Here is an 18,987-nt window from a genome sequence, read left to right as displayed (position 1 = left end):
TACGTGTGACACTATTTATTGTCAACACATGTCAACAACACGTCAGTCACTACTACAATTCCCTCCAATTAGTAGTTGGAGGGGTGCGATTTTGATTGAATTGATGATGTGACTGACAGACGGTTCACACAGTACTTCTGGCTATTCCAGAATGACTTGTAATTCATATTCTAACTGCAGACAATCAATCAATCAATCAACACTTCATCCCATCATTGATGTTAAATAGATAATCTAATCATGAAGTTGTGTTGGTTTGAATGGATGGATGGATGGATGGATGGATGATTGGTATTATTACATTGATGATGATGATGTTGATGATGTTGAACTACTACTTCTAATACAACCACATCTTTGAATATATAATTATATTCGCTCTTAATAAGGATTGCGATGTTTAATCATATTTCCACCCATTCCTGGATTTAAGTTGTTATCTTTATCCTTTCCGGGTAGTTATATTCATTCAATACTACCAATACACTGCGTTGGCATTGTTGATATCTGCTGAAAATAGGTATAAATAGTTGACATGTCAGGTCCTAATCAATCATCAAATCAAACAAATAATAATCTACTTCTAACTTACTTTAAAGTTTAATACAATCAATTCTAAAATGACTCTCCTTAGTATGTACAACAACAATTGCTATTACTTGATTGTTTCCAGGATGACTGGAGTTTGATCAAAATTCTAACTAACAAAATTACCAAATATTCAAACAGAGGCCATCTCCTCAATGAACTTCTCCAACAACACCCGCTCAATGACTACTGTCGGATCCACCTCGACAGCCTCCATCATGCAGGGCAGCAACTCCACTGCTGGTCTGCTTGACCTTGATGCTAATGTCGTTGCCCATCTCAACCTTTTGGGAATCTGTCTCGATGCCAATGTGAATGCTAATGTCCACGCCTAAACATTATTGGACATGCTATCTGCCAAGTTATGTTGATGTTTATATGTATTGCAAGACAGTCAGTCATTCAGTGAGTCCATCAACATTTGTATTCTTCCTAGATTTAATATAACTTTATATATGTACATTCAATCATATATATCACTTTGAATAAAAGTAATATCACCTTTGTATCATTCAAATAATAATAATTGTCTTTATATTTATTTATTTAAATTAATCTTTGGAGGATATATTTTTGAGTTTCATCTCGTGTACACGGAATTGGACAAACCTGGATCGTACCAGGAAGATCATACCCACTGTGAGAAGGGCTGCGCCGACCACTGAACATACGACAATGACTGGCACCTTCCAACTAATACCTTTGCTACCACCTTGTCCACAAGTTCCATCATTGCCACTATCCAAAGAAACGATCACTCCAAAGTTGGGATCCAATTTAACTGATTTTCCAAATGCAGAAATGACATTGGCAGTGAGAGCGACAAACACTCCAGGAGTGCTGGGTGCAGACTCGTTGTAAAGTTGATCACTCAATGGTAACTTGATGAAACTGCTCTTGACTATACGCTCGTCCACTATCATCCTGCTCGCGAATCTGCCCTCCATCACCACTCCCTCGCCAGTGTCCATTGTCATATAGGGATATGATCCGCCATTGGCCACACCAAAGCTCTTGTCGAATGACATCTTGTCGCATGGGTCGAGTACCTGAGTCTGATAGACAACCTGAAGGTAGTTGAGTGATGATCCAAAAGCCCAGTTGGAGATGCCAATTGTATACTTGATTGAGTTGTCGTAGATCTGGATGGACTCGCCTGCAAACTCAGTCTTTGATGCCTTGGCGTAGTAGACGATTTGGAGATCGAGCACCACAGTGCTGTTCTTGAAGCGTCCAGAGTATGTGTAGGTTGGTGACTCGATGCTGGCTGTGCGATTGGTCCATTCAATGTCTGACAGTCGTAGCAACTTGATCTCTTCTCCAATGTTGGACACCTCGCGAAGGTACTTGATTGAGAGGGTGACATTCGTTCCGACTCCACTAAGGTTGAACACTGTGTTGCCATCATTGTCGACTTGTGGTGGTGGGATATTGTTCGTTTGCTTGGCCTCAGAACAGTCTTGACGACCAAATCCTTCATTACAAGTGCACTCGCCAGTCTGATTGTTGCACACACCATTGCCATTGCAATTGCCCGGACATGGGAAGTATTGAATGTAGAAGAAGACCTGATTGGATGATGTAACTCCATCGATTGTGATGTTTACATAGAGTGACTCTCCCTTGTCTGCTGGGGTGGCATCACCGGCAAAGTCACAGACCAACGCAGTTGAGTTGATCCTTGTCACATTCAGACATTTGGCATCACCGATCGTTCCAGTAACCTTGGGATTGGGGGCGGCGCCAAATCCATCACCATAAATAGTGATCAATCCACGTTGATTGTGATAAACAGTTGGTGTGTTGGTAGACAATATCTGGAACTTATCCTTCTCACATGTCTTGAGATCCTTGACATTGAGTGTGTAGCCTGGGTAACAACTGCAGGTGGGTGCATCAATTGTGTTCGCACATATTTGATTACATCCACCATTGTTTGTTTTGCAGTAGTCTTGGCCTACACAGGATTGTTTGTCTGGTGCCAGCACCAGGGGTGGAGTACATGAACATGTCCTAACACCATTGGTACTTGAGCAGTTTCCAGAACATCCTCCATTGTTCTTGGCACACATATTGATGAAACAAGTCCTTCCATCAGTTCCAAGATTATCTCCAGCTTTGCAACCGCAAACAGCCTGACTATTTGAATTCACCGAGCAAGTATCCGAGCAATTCTTATTATTACAAGGGTTTACACATTGAACTACCTATAGTATTTGATTAATTGATTGAGTGGACATGTGTTAGTTGGGTTGTCAAATGAGTTTGAACAAACTCAACTATAACAATTACAACTTACATTTGGATCTTGGATTGAGTTGGGTGGCATACAATTACAACATATAGGTTGTGCGAGATATACTTTACTAGTCCTGTATCTCGAACCTGGACATTGGTTAAAGTTAATGAGTCCAGGTTGTACCATATTGGTACATCCACTGCATTGATACAAGTTGTTATTAGAGTTGCATTGTGATGTATCAACTCTATAATTGTCATCATCATCCAATAACCTTCTACCTGATTCTACTCCATGTCCTTCTCCTCCTACTATATTATCTGAGAATCTCCTATCATCTCTATCATGTCCACCTCTTGTATCCTTTGCAATTTTATACATATACTCACAAAGACAAGCGGCATCATAAGCATCCACCTTGTCCATACTAATTGAGAGTATAACAATTGTTATGCAGACCATCAATGTCTTTAAAATATTATTATTATTCTTCATTTTATATATATTATGATAATAATATTATTATTTGTATAAATAAATATTTATATCTAGAATTAGAAATGGTTGTTTGATCAGGGTATGGCCTTTCCTTAAACTGCATGAATGAGGCCAGGTCGTGGTAGGACAGGTGTAGATGTGATTGCGAGACATGATGAAATTTAGAGACCCAACAGCAACATCAACCCCCATCATCATCAACAACTTCCTCAACAAGAATCTAGACATCAACAACAATCAACAATACTATGTTTAGAGAATGTTTGATGATGCACGCCAACACCATTGTAAACATCAATGGAGTATGCTTGCTGTTTGGTTACATTACTTGACGGATTCCATGCTGAACACGGTGAGTCGGGATACGTAATCATGGGGGTCAATCACTCGTTTCGCCCATCTAAACGACCCCCATCATTTTGACACATGTTTTTACTGAAAGGCCCTGGTCTGGTCGCTGTTTTGTTGCTGTTGTTGGCGATTGTGTTGTGTTTGGTCAGCTGACAGAGGTCGAGTATCTAGAAACACGATCGCGTGTTATGTTAGTACACATTTGCAAGTGTTATTATTATTATCTTTGCTCTTTCAAAAGAATAACATTGTTTAAGCACAATGTGGTTGTTGCCTAGGCTGATTGGAGGTGAGGATGGACACAATTGTTTGATCAGTTTGTGTGTGTTGCAAAGACTGATTGAATGATCATTCAGTCTAAAACAGTGATTTATTGTATTTACAAACTTGCAGCGATAGGAATGAATGGTTGGTTCATTGTTTACTGGCCCGACCAGTGTCAAGTGTGTCCTGGGAGTAGGGGCCAACTCCCGAAGAGCCACAAACAACCAATCAATCAATCACACACTCACACATAATAATGATCACCCGAGGGAGATAACAGATACCATCATTATTCGATATTCTTCATTCTAATTTGGCTCATCTTCAACATGACAAACTTGGACCTTGCAATGAATGCGATGGAAACAGCTACCAAGGCAGCTCCGACGACAGAACATACAACGATCACTGGTATTTTCCAGCCGATCTTGTTGTCCGACTCGCTACACTGGTCGCGAACACCATTGATTGCAACCATCACACCAAAGTTTGGATCGACCTTGGCGCGACGACTGAATGCCGGTAGCACATTGGCCGTCAACACGTTGAATGTAGTCGACAACGAGTCGTTGGGGAGCAGCTGGTAGAGGTTGTCTGTGGTCGGCAGGTGCACAAAGAGACTCTTGACGATCCTCTCGTCGATCAACATCCTGCTGGCGAAACGACCTTGCATCACTGCGCCAGTGCCATCGGCAACGTCGAGGAATGGGTATGGCGACGAGCTGTTGGAGATGCCCACATTCTTGTCGACGGTCATGTCAGCGCAGGGGTTGGATGACTTGGTGCTGTACACGATATGGAGCGTGTTGAGCGTGCTGTTGAAGCGCCAGTTCTGAATGCTTATCGTGTACTTGATCGAGTTGTCCAGGATCTGAATGGTCTCGCCGGCAAAGTCGACCTTTGTTGCATCCTTGAAGTAGTCGATCTGCACCTCAAATGTGGCCGTGTCGTTGGGGAACACGCCTCGGTAGTGATAGGTGTTGGAGTCGGGAGTGACATTGCGTGCGGTCCAAATGATTTCGGACATCTTTAGCAACTTGACCTGGCGGTCAAGATTGTCGAGCTCACGAAGGAACATGATGGAGAGTGTGAAGTTGCTTCCCTTGCCCTCGGATATTGGGAACAAAGTACCGCCTGACTCGTCGATGGTGGGTGGTGGCAGGTTGTTGGTCTGCTTGTTGAACGAACAGTCGGTTCGACCATAGTCTGGCTCACAAGTGCACTCGCCAGTCTTGTTGTTACATGTGCCATGTCCACTACATCCATTCAAACATTGAACGTATTGAGTGTAGAAGAACAACTGATTGGATGCCTTGGCGCCATCGATTGTTACATTAACAGACAATGAGTTGCTGTCGACTGATGGTGTGGCATCACCAGCAAATTGACAAACAATATGTGTTGAGTTGATGACCTTGACGCGCTTGCATAGTGCATCACCAATTGATGCCGATACATTTGAGTTTGGCAACACATTGAAGCCAGCGCCAATGATTGTTATGTTGCCAGCTTCATTAAAGTATATGTCAGGGTGAGTGATGGCTGTGATGTTGATTGGATCATGGATACATGATTTGTTGTTGGCGGCCAATGAGTAGTACTGGGCACATGTGCACTTGGCCTTTCCATCAATACTCTCGCAACTTTGTTGACATCCACCATTGGCAGTGGAACAAACATTCTGGAAGCATGACTTATAATCAGTTCCAAGTATCAAAGGTGGGGCACAAGAACATACTGCCGTACCGCCAGAGTTCTGGCAAGTACCAGCGCAGTTGGCAGTCTGACATGGATCTACAACTGGGAGTACACAATCCGCTTGCTACAATATTGGGTCAATGAATGATTTATCAATTTTAATAAATGATCTAAGTACACATACATTGTTCATGATGTAGCCTTTGGCACATTGACAACAGACACTGCCTAGGATGTGGACGTCTTCGTCTTCGTCGTAGGGCAAGTTGGGACAATCGCCAACGTATAGTTTGTTGTAGCCATCGTTGGAGGTGAAGGCATAGTTTGGATCACATTGATTGTGAGGTGCTGTGCAGTTGTATTGTTTACTCGTGTCGCAACTATCCGTCTCGATATAGTCCAGTCTGTTTACCGTGAACATTCTCAGACATAGACATTGGGGAGGTGGGAGACCAGCTGAAACTGGTGTTGTCGTCGTAGCCAGCAGGCACAACAACAACAACAACATGGACAACAAATATATATTATTATTATTATTATTCATTTTAAATATTAAGGTAAGTAGGGATACAAGGTTATTATTACATCAGGATTGAAATAGTACAATATGTGGATAATGAGCACTTTGAGGTGGAAGAGGTTGATGAAATCATTGTTGAAGACCCGACCTTTGGAAAGGATGGAAGGTAGGATAGGATAGGACTTACCATTGACTTGTTGGGTGATGATGTCCTTCCAGGACCTGGGGGACCTGATGTGACTGTGATGTAGTGAATGGGCATTCCGATTTACATGTGGCATGGAGTTGATGGGTCGATTTTTGAGGTTTGGTTATGTAGGATCACGTAAAATTTGCAATTGTTGACGCGAGGTAAACGCTTTGACCGCGACATTGCTTCAGCACCAAGTGGTGCATTGTGCTCCTTTGACGATGTTTATCTAATATTTAAGATGTCGTTATATTGATGTGGAGGATAAATTTAAACATAGTCTTTGTCTGTTTATCTGTTATTGCCCAATAATACAATTGAAGGTCATTCCATCTTGTGAACTTTCTTATGAACAATTACGTTCATCACTAAATGTAACAACATCAATCTATTCCAATTCGGGTTTATTCTCGGTGTTTAGTAGGCAGTAGTAGGGGATTGATCCGACCCTCTAGGGTCTTTATCATTCATTCAATCATTCATTCCCAACATATCAGGTGAACAACTTCTAGAACCTACCTACTGCGTTGATTCCAATCCTACCCTTTCAGACACCAGCGCGACCATTCTAATGAACATTTCAAAAGAGAAAGAGTAGGAATAGTCTTTAGCATTTGTCACTTGTGTGTGAGTCATGAATGTTGAACCATCCTAAATGTCCGATGAATGAACTCATAATCAAAGAGCAATCCAATACTAGAAAGGAAGAAAGGGAGTTATAAGTTGTATTATGTATTTGTTTACTTCATTGGAATGAGGGCAAGGTTGAAAGAAGTGAAGGGGTACCCCCCTTTGCTTTTGTCTTGGAATCTAAACAGAATTTTGTGGGAAGATAAACGACCGATGCCATTCAGTCATCAATCATTATTCTCATTCGTCAACTATTGTAATATATAGATATACAATACGAACTTACATTACATTGTTACTATTTATTTGTTGCTTATACTAAATGGATACGACAACAACAGCTGAAATGACAGATGATCATTTGAATGGAGTCAACATTAAATCAAACGGTATTGTAATGGACTATTATGATAAGATGATTATGGCACCAATGGTACGTGTTGGAACACTACCAATGAGATTACTGGCACGTCAATACGGTTGTGATATAGCATACAGTGAAGAGTTGGTTGATCTAAAGCTAGCTCATACCAAACGTATAGTCAATGGTATGCTGTATTGTGTTGTGCTCATTGTTTGATTTCACCAACTTACACATCATTGTAGATAAACTTGGAACCGTGGACTTTGTATCAAAGGACAACACAATCACATACAGGACATGTGCTGCAGACACTCACAACGTGCTACAGCTTGGTACTGCCTCAGCCGTCACTGCCTTGGCCGCTGCTCAAGTAGTGTAGGTGTAATCAATCAATCAATCAAGCTATTCTCGAGCATGTAACTAACACTTGTCTCGCGAACACAGAGTGAATGATGTCTGTGCTATCGATATCAACATGGGTTGCCCCAAGTTCTTCTCAATCCAAGGTGGCATGGGTGCAGCATTGCTCTCAAAGCCAGACACAATCAAAGATGTAAGAGGGATTGATTGAGCAGGGTAACACTCCCACCAGAGCTGCGCTGACTAACCATCAATCGTCATCATGTTTAACATCAATAGATCCTCACAACACTCATTCGTAATCTACCATTGCCAGTCACATGCAAGATCAGACTGTTGGCCGATGACAATGCTACAATCGATTTGATGAAGATGATTGAATCGACTGGTGTCAAGGCGATCGCAGTACACATGAGAACAATCCCTGAGCGACCACGCGATCCATCACATCCAGATCGTCTGCGCAACATCATGGACAATGCAAACTTCACAGTGCCCATCATTGCCAATGGCGACATGTACTCTTATGACGATTGCAAGGCCATCAAGGAGAAGACACGTGCCAACTCTGTCATGGTGGCCAGAGGCGCCATCAAGAATATCTCAATGTTCAGACCTGGGCCTGAGGCACCAATGGAAGACGTCGTCAAGGATTACCTCAGATACGCACTAAAGACAGACAATGTATTCGTCAACACCAAGTACGTCGTCACGCAGATCGTACAGGGCAATGAGGTACAAAAGACAATCGAAGGCAAAGGAACAATTGGTGCAAAGAACTATGATACACTCTGGTATGTTGGATAATGTCAACGCCTTAGTCTCAACACGGACGGCACTTGCTAACAATCAATCAACTTTGTAGTAAACTATGGGGACTGAAAGAAGAGTACAAGCACTTCTTGTCAGTTAGCAATCAGACTACAGTTGGCGACAAACCAAATAAGACACCAGCAGCGACAACAACAACAAAGAATACATCCGCGACTAATAATACAACAACTACCACTACCACAGCGACTACTACCACGACGACAACTCCAACCAAACGACCACTGGAAGAGGACAACAATATTGGTGGAGATATAACAGAGAACGATAACAACAACAACAACAACAATACTACAAGCGCAATGGATGAAGAAGAACCTTGTTTGAAGAAATATAGAACAGAGGAAGATGGACAGTGCGCCAAGGCCTAGCCTAGCCACCTCCATTGATTAATATCTTTATCAACATTAAGTTTATTCATCCTCAACAACCAAGGCATCATCACAGCGACATTGACTAATTGAATGAATGAAGGGGTTGAGACTATTGCCATCTCAGAGTGATCGATCTATCCAATTGAGGTCATCCTATTCCTCTTGCTCTTAGAGGATGACAAACTTGGATGAGGTGGCTGTTACAGACTCTCCATGGACGATTCTCCTGATGGCCTCTGAGAACATTGGCGCCACATTGATTACCTTGATCTTTGCGCTTTGTTCCAGCTTATGCTTCACTGGAATGGAGTTTGTGATGACCAATTCCTCCAACTCTGAGTTGTTCAATGTTTCAATCGAGTTGCCACTGAGCTCGCCATGTGAAACCAACGCATATACCTTTGTTGCTCCATGCCTCTTCAACACTGAAGCTGCCAAAGCCAATGTCTCTGTTGATTGATTGAATGAAGGAGTGAGTGGATTGATCAATGAACGAATGAATCAATCTGAACATACCACATGTATCTGCAACACTTCCAATGATTACTGCCACTCTATCTACTACATCTCCAACGAGTAGCATGTCATTGTCGCTCTCTTCTTTGGCCTGTCGATCGAGGATTACGAGGTCACAGTTCAACTTGTCAGAGACGAGCTTGGCACGCTTGACACCATCGACAGAGGGCGACACTACGACACGATCGCCCTTGATGTTCTTCTCGATATACTTGACTATCAATGGCTCAGCATACAGGTTGTCCACGGGTATGTTGAAGAATCCCTGTATCTGACTGGCCTCCAAATCCATTGAGATCACACGATTGACACCGGCCACCTCGAGCATGTTGGCAACTAGCTTGCCTGTGATTGGCTCTCGTGACATCTCCTTGCGGTTATGCTTGCCATATCCATAGTATGGGATGACGGCGGTGATTGACTTGGCGGACGATCGACGCACCGCGTCAATGAGCACCAACAACTCCATTATATTATCGTTGACGTTGGGAGAGCATGTAGGCTGTACGATATAGACATCTCGCGATCGAATTGACTCCTGTATAAGCACTCCCGTCTCTCCATTTGAGAACTTGTTGCAAGTGCACTTTCCAAGCTCAACATGCAGATGCTTGCAGATGAGCTCGGAAAACTCTGGATGGGCAGTGCCCGACAAGACCTTTATCGAGTCAATCATATGTTTTAAATATATATATATTTAGTTATTTGTTATAAATGTTGAATTGTTAAATTAAACCACAATGAAGAGTGAGGTTCTGAATTATATTTGGGGTGTTTGTTTGAAGAAGTTCAATGTTCAAGGTTGGTCAATTTCAAGAAGGACAAGTTATGTTTGACTGACTCCTATCTACTTGGATGATTATGTCAATCAATCAATTGGTGGTGATGTCATTGTCAATTTTTGAGTCTAAGATAGTCTTTATACACACAACATTATTCAAATAAGATATGATTGATTAGATTTTAACAATGGCATTTTGCAAAGAATAGTAATAATTTCCCGGTCTAGACTATTATTAGATGTAACACAACAACAACAACCTTAAGGTAGTTAACTACTTCAACAACTTGATTAATGAAAGCCCCAATCATACTTACACATACGATTGACTTCATCTCTCGGTCACCTGATCGAACTTTTACCCCTCGACCCCATCTCAATCATATTATTTGAATTCAAGTTGATCAAAACACTTTATTATTATTATTGTTTATTGGATTGACTTGTATTGTGTATGTGAGTGTGTGTATACCTTTGTTTGTGTGTTTGATTGATTGATAGTGTCATTCACTGTACTACTTTTAACATTCGTTTAAACAAATAGATAGACAGACAGAGATATACCCATTGTAGGTGAGTTGATGTTTGATTGTTGATTGATTTGATTGATTGAACTTGAAAGACTGACACTACTAGATTGAATGTACATTTCTAGAAAGTAGTAGTTTGAGGAGCAGCAGATACATACATACATATTCATATATATATATACATACATATACAAAGGAGAAGAGGAGTGAAAGAGAGAGAGAAAGAGAGGAATGGCAGATACAGAGACATTCTCTGCAATGCAGTTTTGGAAGACGGTCGAGAAGAAGAATGCTGCGATCGTTAGCAAAAGTGCACCAGTGGCAAAGAAGTTTACAATGCTCAAACCTCCTCCTGACCCTGAGGACGAACAGAAGGGCCAGGTCGAATGGGATGAGCAGAATGTCACCGATGCCTTTGACTTTTGGAAGAAGAAGGCCATCGAGATCAAAGACGACTCTGAATCAAAGTCCAACTACAGAAAGTCCGTCATTAATGTCCGCACAAGTGTCACGCTCGAGGCGTCAATGCCGCGTCATCCATCCACCACTTCAACAACAACCACCACATCAACATCCACATCCACCTCGCCATCAACATCCACTCAATCATTATCGGATGCTCTGGCGCCACAGACAGCCACGGGCACAGTGGCCGAGACAAGATCCGATGATCAATCACAAAAGGATGGCCATGCGCCATCTGTTGTCGATGATCAGCTACAGCAACTAAAGAATGCCGTCCAGACTGTGAAGTTGGACGACGATCAGATGATGCAACCAGTGCTACTTGATCAGGCTGCCGATGTCTCGTCATCGGGCTCAGTCGAGGACTCGTCGTCCAGTGATCTGGACAGCGCAGAGGAGATCTCGGACGATGAGTACAGCGAGGACATGATAAAGAATGTCTCGGAGCTTGAAGGACGCTTCGACCTGTCCGATCAAACACCCACCATTCAGACCACAGCGGCCGTCCCGCCAGCAGCCCACGCAGACCTGCACCACCCAACTCAACACACGCTTCCCTCCGACTCACCCATTCGCATGCAGTTCCACCAGACCGAGCCGCTCAACGTCAACCATCCATCGGCCGTGCCAATCACGCCTCCCAAGACCACGCCCAAGAACTCACCAAAGCGATCGATCCTGCCCAAGTCTGCCTCCAAGTCCATCTCGTCCAAGGACAAGGCGGACGCGGGGCAGCTCAGCGGAACGCCTCCATCCTCTGACAAACCACCAAAGGAAAGCAAGGACAAGAAGCCAAAGAAGGAGAAGACCAAGGTGGACAAGACAGAGAAGGAGCGACTCAAGCAGGAGAAACGCGACAAGAAGAAGTTKGGACAAGGCACAAAAGACGCAAGAGAAGAAGCAACGTTCATTATCAGCATCAAGTGGCTCCAAAAAGTCATCTACAATCGAGACCAATGCGACAAAGGCTCCGCCAGTCAACGAATCAAAGATCAAGAATGTTGTAGAGATTGAGTCTGTTCCAAGTATGTATCATTGAGTACGCAATCCAAAGGCCTCAGTCTCACTCACTCACCAATCAAACAATCAATCAACAGGAGTATTTAGAGTCAGATTGACCAAGTTGTTTGCAGTCGATGATGGCCTGCCGCAGTTTATCTCATCAGCTTTGACGTTCTTGACCAACTTTGATATTATTGATGTGGCCATGATCTTCCAGGATGCACATCTCGACCCAATAGTCAAGGGCGTTCGCGCCTCAGCTGACGAGACCCAGATCGACTTTTCCAAGATTAACAGCCCACGTGTAGTAGGCGGGCTGCTACGAATGTTCTTTGCCGAGCTGCCACAGCCACTGTTCAACACCAAGTTCTACAACAATCTGCTGGACATCCACGACATCACCAAGCCCGAGGTGAAGCTACAGGATCTGCGATCGCTCATTTGGTCACTGTCCATTCTGCGCAGGAACTTCCTGCAGCTGTTTGTGACGTTCCTCACACAAAAGTACGTGAACAAGGCGACCAACAAGGCGCAGACCATCACCATCCTGGCCAGCACGTTTGGACCGACTTTCTTCCGTCCAGCCGACGCTAAGCTGGCCAACTCCAACATGGCGCTGCGCGAAGAGTCCCTGCGAATCATCATTGAGAACCTGGACTACCTCTTCACCGAGGCCAAGGACCCAGACATTGTATTCAAGAACGAGGATGGCAAGCTGCTCGTGAGCGAGGCAACCATCGACAAGCTGGTGGACAAGGCCACCGACCTCTTCTACCACCACTGCGACGCCTACTTTAGTCTGGTGTTCTTTGTCACGCACAACCTGTTCATCACGCCCAACGACCTGGTGGACAAGCTGATCGCGCTCTACAAGGAGAACCATATAGAGTCGTCCAAGAAGAAGTGGAAGAAGACGCGTTCCTCCAAGAAGGAGGAGAAGATCAGCGAGGCCGTCAAGCTCTGGGTGGACTACTGCTACCGCGAGCTCAGGGAGGACAAGAAGCTGTCGCAAAAGATCCTCAAGGGCTTCCCGCATCTCGAGGCAGCACTTAGCAGCCGTCTGTCCAACAAGGCCTTTGCCTTTTCAGACATCCTCAAGGTGCCCAAGCACTTCCACAGCAGAAAGGGCAGTGGCTCATTCGACAACCTGCTTCTGATGTGCACGTCGGGCAAGGACCAGGCACTCATTGCCACAGAGATCGCTGAGCAAGCGACACTGGCCGACTTCCAGGTGTTTGCCAACCTTCGATCCAGCGACTGGGTGCGCTTGGTGCAGGGCAGCGTCGACGCGCCCATGTCACCCAATCTCACCAAGGCGATCAAGCGCTCGGCGGAATGGACGCAATGGACCATGGGCGAGATCCTACAGGTGGAGGACAAGATACAGAGAGTGATGACCATCAGTCTCATGGTGGAGGTTGCTACCATCTGTTGCACGGACCTGTGCAACTTCAATGTGGCAATCGCCATATTGAACGCGCTGAACAACCATCACATCAAGCGATTGACGGCCTCATGGGATGCTGTGCCCAAGGACACAGTGACCAAACTGAACAATCTCAATAATCTTCTGTCGCCATGGCTCAAGCTTCACGCCAACTCCTACCAACAGATCGTTGGCGCATTGGGCACACCATGTGTACCACACTTTGCGACGATCAAGTCGTTGTTGCAACAGTTCGACACGTCCATGCCAACCAAGACAGCGGATGGCGCACATATCAATGTAGACAAGCTGCGCCACACCTTTTTAATGGTATCTGAGATGCAGAAGCTGCAACAGAGGGCCTACCCGATCAAGGCCACCAAGCTGTTGTTCCAGTTCCAAGAGTTGAACGCACCCAACATGGACCTGTTGGCAGAGTGGTCGCTAAAGATCGAACCTCCTCCCCAATCCAAGAACAAGCGCTTCACCGTGCCCGCTGCGGACGACCTTGCCCAAGTCACCTGGCAGGAGAACATCGCCAAGACGTTTGCCAAGCCACTGGCACAAACTTCGACTGGCATCGACCTGCCCAGACTGGCCTGCTTCTTCACCATTGGCCAGCAGGCCATCAACACTGGAAGCAAGGTGACTGATATACATGCAGTGGTGCAATCACTGGCCAAGCTGATGTTGAACGACTCGGACGTGCCCACGCCCGAGACACCGCTGGCAGAGCATCTCGATCGTCTGGACAAGTCCTATCAAACATATATTCCCTTTACGACACCTGGCGATGCGGATGTGAAGCGCGACCTGCTCCGCTATCTTGAGGAAGTGGTCGGAGCAGAGAGCAAGGTGGTCAACGCGCTCAAGTGTTGCAACCAGGCCATCATTGCGCCTGCGGTCATTGAGCTGACACTGAAAATAGCCAAGAGTCTCCAGTTCATGGACGCACAGGGTGGATGGCGCATCGAGGTCGAGCGCAACGAAACAAACAACATTGTTGTGCGACATCGCAAGAGACAAAAGTCCAGATCAACCGACAACAAGGAGCAGTATGAGTTTGAGTGGTCGCTCTCACTCATGCTGGACGACACGTGTAAATCAATCGCGTCATCCGACATCAAGATCCAATCGATCACACTCTCACCCGAGACGTCCGAGGCGGTGAAGGAGCAGCTCAAGTCAACGCTGTCGCCCTACTTCATCTCTAGTGATTGTATCAAGGAAGGAATGGTCACGGCATCACCGCCACTGGTTCCAGCTGCGAGCAACAGTAACAACAATAGCAGCAGCAACATTGGTGATCAACTCCAGTCGTCTCCACCACCGACCACAAATGAATAAAATAGTACCAGTATTATATATGTTGTAATGTAACTCCAACCTAGGTGGATGCCACCAGTAGTTGATGTTTTCCGGACGTATCTATGTTGATTGGTGGACCACACTTTTGATCATTTTGATTGAAAGTTGACTAGTTATAATCAATCAATCAATCATACACAACTCAATGGGTGGACCTGAAGTGCCACCAATCAAAGTGGTGATCATTGGATCAATTGGAAAGCCGAGGTCTATGGAATACATTGAACAGAGTCACAAGCTTACCGTAGATTATAAGGTGCACGAAATCACCTTGGTCGACACGACACAAATTGATAACTACCATCCCAAGTCTCAATCTACTCTCAGAGATGCCGATATCATTCTATTGTTCTTCCATCCCCAGATGGTCTACTCTTTGGATTCAATGCTAACACAGGTAACAACAACAAACAAACGCACACACTGAAGATGCCAGCACGCTGACCAAACATGAGTCGTTTATCTTTACCTCACTAAGTATTATCCTCGAGTAGAACATTACGTTAGTAAGAAGCCTCTATTGTATATCGTAGGCTGTCCTACAACAAACTATATTGATCCTAAGCTGCAGCGTTATTTTGACTTTACTGTTCAAGCCGCCAACAAGTTCAAAGGAATCATTTATGGTGGTGCCTTGGAGTGTTCAGATCTCCAACTTGACCATTACAAAGACATTCTCATCCAAGGTATCAAGACCTTACTCGAGGAGAGGTCCAAACCAAATCCCTCTCTCTGTATTATTAGTTAATCTCCATATAATTAAATAAGTGGAACAATGTTTGAATTTGGACCACTCTACTCTTTTGATCAATTTGGTTGAATAGTAATAATAATATCAATCACAAAACAATGAGTGGACTTGAAGTGCCACCAATCAAAGTGGTGATCATTGGAGAAATTGGAAAGACGAGGTCTATGGAATACTGTGAACAGAGTCACAAGCTTACAGTGGATGATACAATACACAACATCACATTGGTCGACACGACACAAGTTGATAACTACTATCCCAAGTGTCAATCCACTCTAATCGATGCCGATATCATTCTTCTATGCTTCAATCCCCAGGTGGGACACTCTTTGGATTCAATGATAACACAGGTAACAACAAACAAACATACCCAACACATTCATACACTGATGATGCAAGCAACAGACCAAACATGAGATATTTACATTTACCTCACAAAGTATTATCCTCGAGTCGTACATTACGTTAGTAAGAAGCCTCTATTCTATATCGTAGGATGTCCAACAAACATTCTTGGTCCAACACTGCAGAATGATTATATTGTCAATACCGAACGATCTGCCATTAAGTTCAAAGGAATCATTTATGGCGGAATATTGGAGTGTTCAGATCTCCAACTTGATCATTTGAAAGACATTCTCGTCAATGGTGTCAAGGCCTTATTGGAAGAGAGGTCCAAACCAAAGCCCTCTCTCTGTATCATTAGTTAATCAAAATAACATCGTTGCCAACAACTTCCCTAGACCAACCATTTCCATCTCGATCCAAGGAATGCATTCATTGTTCCACTTATTTAATCGTACATGGTACCGTTGGTTGGGCAAGCGAGCTTGCTGTTAACAGTGATGGCGTAGACGCATGGTTGAATCTCTCCGGCCGAAACGACAGTGGTTTCTCTCGTACTGCACTGCAGAATGAGAGTAGTTTGTCTGATTGACTTGGAGCAGCACCCTTCCTTGTAAGTGACCTGAGCACCGCTTACGCCGTTTACTGTTGTAGTATTATATATTGTTAGTTGATTGATTGAGTGATTGATTGATTGAACGAATGATTGATTCATTAAACATACATAATCCCCTCCATGTGGCAGTCTTCAAATGACCACAGTCAAAGTAGTTGGTGCCAGTCATTTGGCAAGCAGCAGAGTCAATGTTGTTGGCCCTCTGTGTACAGATCTGTGCAGTTCCACAAATGTTGAAGTAGTACTATATTATGTTTGATTGATTGAATGTTAGTGATACAATGTCCAATCCATTAGATTGAGGGATGATCATCATCATAATCATTGCTTATAAAATACATACTGTGCTGGTTTTGGATGTGTTGGTGTAGGAATACTGGGTGTAGTTGTTGTGCCTATTATGATGATGATGTAGATATGAGTGTCAATCAATCATTCAATCAATATTAATAGATCAATCGATCAATCAATCATAATACATACATGGGTGAGAAGTCGTATATAGATTCACCATCTTTGAATTGACAGTTTGAAAGATGTCCAGCAGCAAAGGACAAGCAATGAGCACCAGGAGGACACAAATAGTCAACTTCATTATTCTTTTATGTTATAGGCTACAACGTTGTAGTAATATAATGACTAACAACATATCCACAGCATCCCATAGTCAAATGGATCAATCATCATTAACTAAAAGGTCTTTAGACAATACTATTGACGACTTGACAGGTGGTGTAGTAGTACTACTTGTGGCTCCTCAAGTCGGCAACCTCGTCGATTCTGATACAAGATGGAGTGGACTTAATAAATAATAATAATTTATTTGTTATCTTTACAGTTTATGCACAATGTTTGATTGATTGATTGATTGATTGATTTCATTGATTGTATGGATGTGGCACACACTCGACTTAGTTTGCAGTGACAGCTAGGTAGAGCAGTCCAACTTGTGCTTGGATGTCTTCGTAGAGGTGTTGGATCTTGATTTGGTCGGCTTGATGTGCTCCGGCATTGACCAGCTCATTGACGGCAACAGCTAGACGAGCAGAGGCTTGAGAGATATCAAAGGAAATGGGTAGGTCGTTGGGCAGCTGCAGACCAAACTCTGCAGACTCCTTGACAAGATCGAGCATAATGGCTATGGCGACGTCGTGGTTGGATGACTTCTTGTGGAGGATTAACTTGACAGACTTGCCCGCCGATATGATCCTGGTCAGGTAGGGCAGCACGACCTGGACATCAAGTCCATATTGCGAGGCCACGTGGTTGGCTTGTCCATTGGCGAATGGTGACGCTGGTACTGATGAGGCTGCTGGTGGGGACACGATCGAGCTGGAGTTTGAGCTTGTGTTTGATGTTGTACCATTGGGGTAGATGCTGCTGGTTGGTGTTGGTGTTGGCGCTGCAATGTTGAATCCCCATCTCTTAAGTCTAGCCTGCTCCTGACGTATCTTATCCTCGTTCGTTGTGCCATCGATGTTTGAGACGATGGGTGTCGAGTCAACATGCTGAGAATGAGTGCTTGGCGACACGAGTGGTGTGGACTCGTTTGAAGAGTGAGAATGGTCCACTGATGATCCATTGGTGGCACCGTTGGTGGCAGAGTCCAAACCCCACTTCTTTAGACGTGCTTGCTCTTGGCGTAGCTTCTCATCGGATATTGGAACGTTGACGTTGTTGGCATAGGGTGAGGCGGTGTCCACACCACCTCCAGTGGCAGTGCCCGAGTAGTTCACTGGCAATGTGGCAACTGGCTTTGTTACCACAGGAGCCCATGATTGTACTCTTCCATTAGACTTGGTCTGGCTCTGGCTTGGAACCTTTCCAGCCAATGCACGGCTCAAACGAGCCTCCTCACGAGCATCCAATTCTTCTTGGCTCATTATTATTGTTATAGTTTGAATAAATTATTAAAATCTGAGAAATATATATAATTGATTGACTGATTGATTGATTGATTGATTGAATGAATGAAATGATGTTAGTATCAATGATTGATTGATTGATTAAGGAGGGAGTGAGCTGGAAACTGGAATGGTGCACATTAATTTGAATTAAAAGGTGGTGTGTGATGGTGTGTGATTGTATCAGCTGCCTCGATATTGATTGATCAATATTATATGATCAGATGATGGCTATGAACTGAGTCTTGGGGTATGTTTGATCAAATAACAATGCTAGAAATAACTGATTGTTAAAGGGGGTGATATATGTGTGTGTGTGTTTGGATCTATTGATTGATTGTGATCACACTCACACCATGGATAGAGTGGGGGGGGG

General features: G+C 44.0%; 8 protein-coding genes across 8 annotated transcripts; 3 read left to right on the top strand and 5 right to left on the bottom strand.

Annotated features, from left to right (window-relative positions):
- Positions 1 to 620: 620 nt before the first annotated feature.
- SAMD00019534_123490 (hypothetical protein) lies at positions 621 to 923 on the top strand (the record flags this gene model as incomplete). The annotated part of the gene is made up of 2 exons (XM_012892410.1): positions 621 to 633; positions 730 to 923. 2 exons carry the CDS (start codon positions 621 to 623, stop codon positions 921 to 923), a joined length of 207 nt encoding a protein of 68 aa, XP_012747864.1.
- Positions 924 to 1,139: 216 nt separating this feature from the next.
- On the bottom strand, positions 1,140 to 2,660 carry SAMD00019534_123480 (hypothetical protein; the record flags this gene model as incomplete). Its single annotated transcript, XM_012892409.1, has 1 exon — positions 1,140 to 2,660. The coding sequence occupies one exon, from the start codon at positions 2,658 to 2,660 to the stop codon at positions 1,140 to 1,142; it is 1,521 nt and encodes a 506-aa protein (XP_012747863.1).
- Positions 2,661 to 4,229: 1,569 nt separating this feature from the next.
- SAMD00019534_123470 (hypothetical protein) lies at positions 4,230 to 6,146 on the bottom strand (the record flags this gene model as incomplete). The annotated part of the gene is made up of 2 exons (XM_012892408.1): positions 4,230 to 5,762; positions 5,823 to 6,146. The coding sequence occupies 2 exons, from the start codon at positions 6,144 to 6,146 to the stop codon at positions 4,230 to 4,232; spliced, it is 1,857 nt and encodes a 618-aa protein (XP_012747862.1).
- A 1,154-nt stretch (positions 6,147 to 7,300) lies between these two features.
- On the top strand, positions 7,301 to 8,886 carry SAMD00019534_123460 (hypothetical protein; the record flags this gene model as incomplete). The annotated part of the gene is made up of 5 exons (XM_012892407.1): positions 7,301 to 7,526; positions 7,585 to 7,717; positions 7,787 to 7,895; positions 7,982 to 8,496; positions 8,568 to 8,886. Coding segments are annotated over 5 exons (1,302 nt in total), but the record flags the coding sequence as incomplete, so codon positions are not given.
- A 189-nt stretch (positions 8,887 to 9,075) lies between these two features.
- SAMD00019534_123450 (hypothetical protein) lies at positions 9,076 to 10,099 on the bottom strand (the record flags this gene model as incomplete). Its single annotated transcript, XM_012892406.1, has 2 exons — positions 9,076 to 9,356; positions 9,424 to 10,099. The coding sequence occupies 2 exons, from the start codon at positions 10,097 to 10,099 to the stop codon at positions 9,076 to 9,078; spliced, it is 957 nt and encodes a 318-aa protein (XP_012747860.1).
- An 866-nt stretch (positions 10,100 to 10,965) lies between these two features.
- Positions 10,966 to 14,974, top strand: SAMD00019534_123440 (hypothetical protein; the record flags this gene model as incomplete). The annotated part of the gene is made up of 3 exons (XM_012892405.1): positions 10,966 to 12,065; positions 12,124 to 12,224; positions 12,297 to 14,974. The coding sequence occupies 3 exons, from the start codon at positions 10,966 to 10,968 to the stop codon at positions 14,972 to 14,974; spliced, it is 3,879 nt and encodes a 1,292-aa protein (XP_012747859.1).
- Positions 14,975 to 16,539: 1,565 nt separating this feature from the next.
- SAMD00019534_123430 (hypothetical protein) lies at positions 16,540 to 17,302 on the bottom strand (the record flags this gene model as incomplete). Its single annotated transcript, XM_012892404.1, has 4 exons — positions 16,540 to 16,736; positions 16,816 to 16,951; positions 17,047 to 17,102; positions 17,191 to 17,302. 4 exons carry the CDS (start codon positions 17,300 to 17,302, stop codon positions 16,540 to 16,542), a joined length of 501 nt encoding a protein of 166 aa, XP_012747858.1.
- A 316-nt stretch (positions 17,303 to 17,618) lies between these two features.
- On the bottom strand, positions 17,619 to 18,590 carry SAMD00019534_123420 (hypothetical protein; the record flags this gene model as incomplete). The annotated part of the gene is made up of 1 exon (XM_012892403.1): positions 17,619 to 18,590. The coding sequence occupies one exon, from the start codon at positions 18,588 to 18,590 to the stop codon at positions 17,619 to 17,621; it is 972 nt and encodes a 323-aa protein (XP_012747857.1).
- Between the last annotated feature and the right edge of the window lie 397 nt (positions 18,591 to 18,987).

Source organism: Acytostelium subglobosum, assembly GCF_000787575.1.
Source record: "Acytostelium subglobosum LB1 DNA, scaffold: scaffold41, whole genome shotgun sequence".
NCBI classification, from domain to species: domain Eukaryota; phylum Evosea; class Eumycetozoa; order Acytosteliales; family Acytosteliaceae; genus Acytostelium; species Acytostelium subglobosum.
Note: the sequence above shows the minus strand (reverse complement) of the source record. Positions and strands in the feature narration are given on the sequence as shown.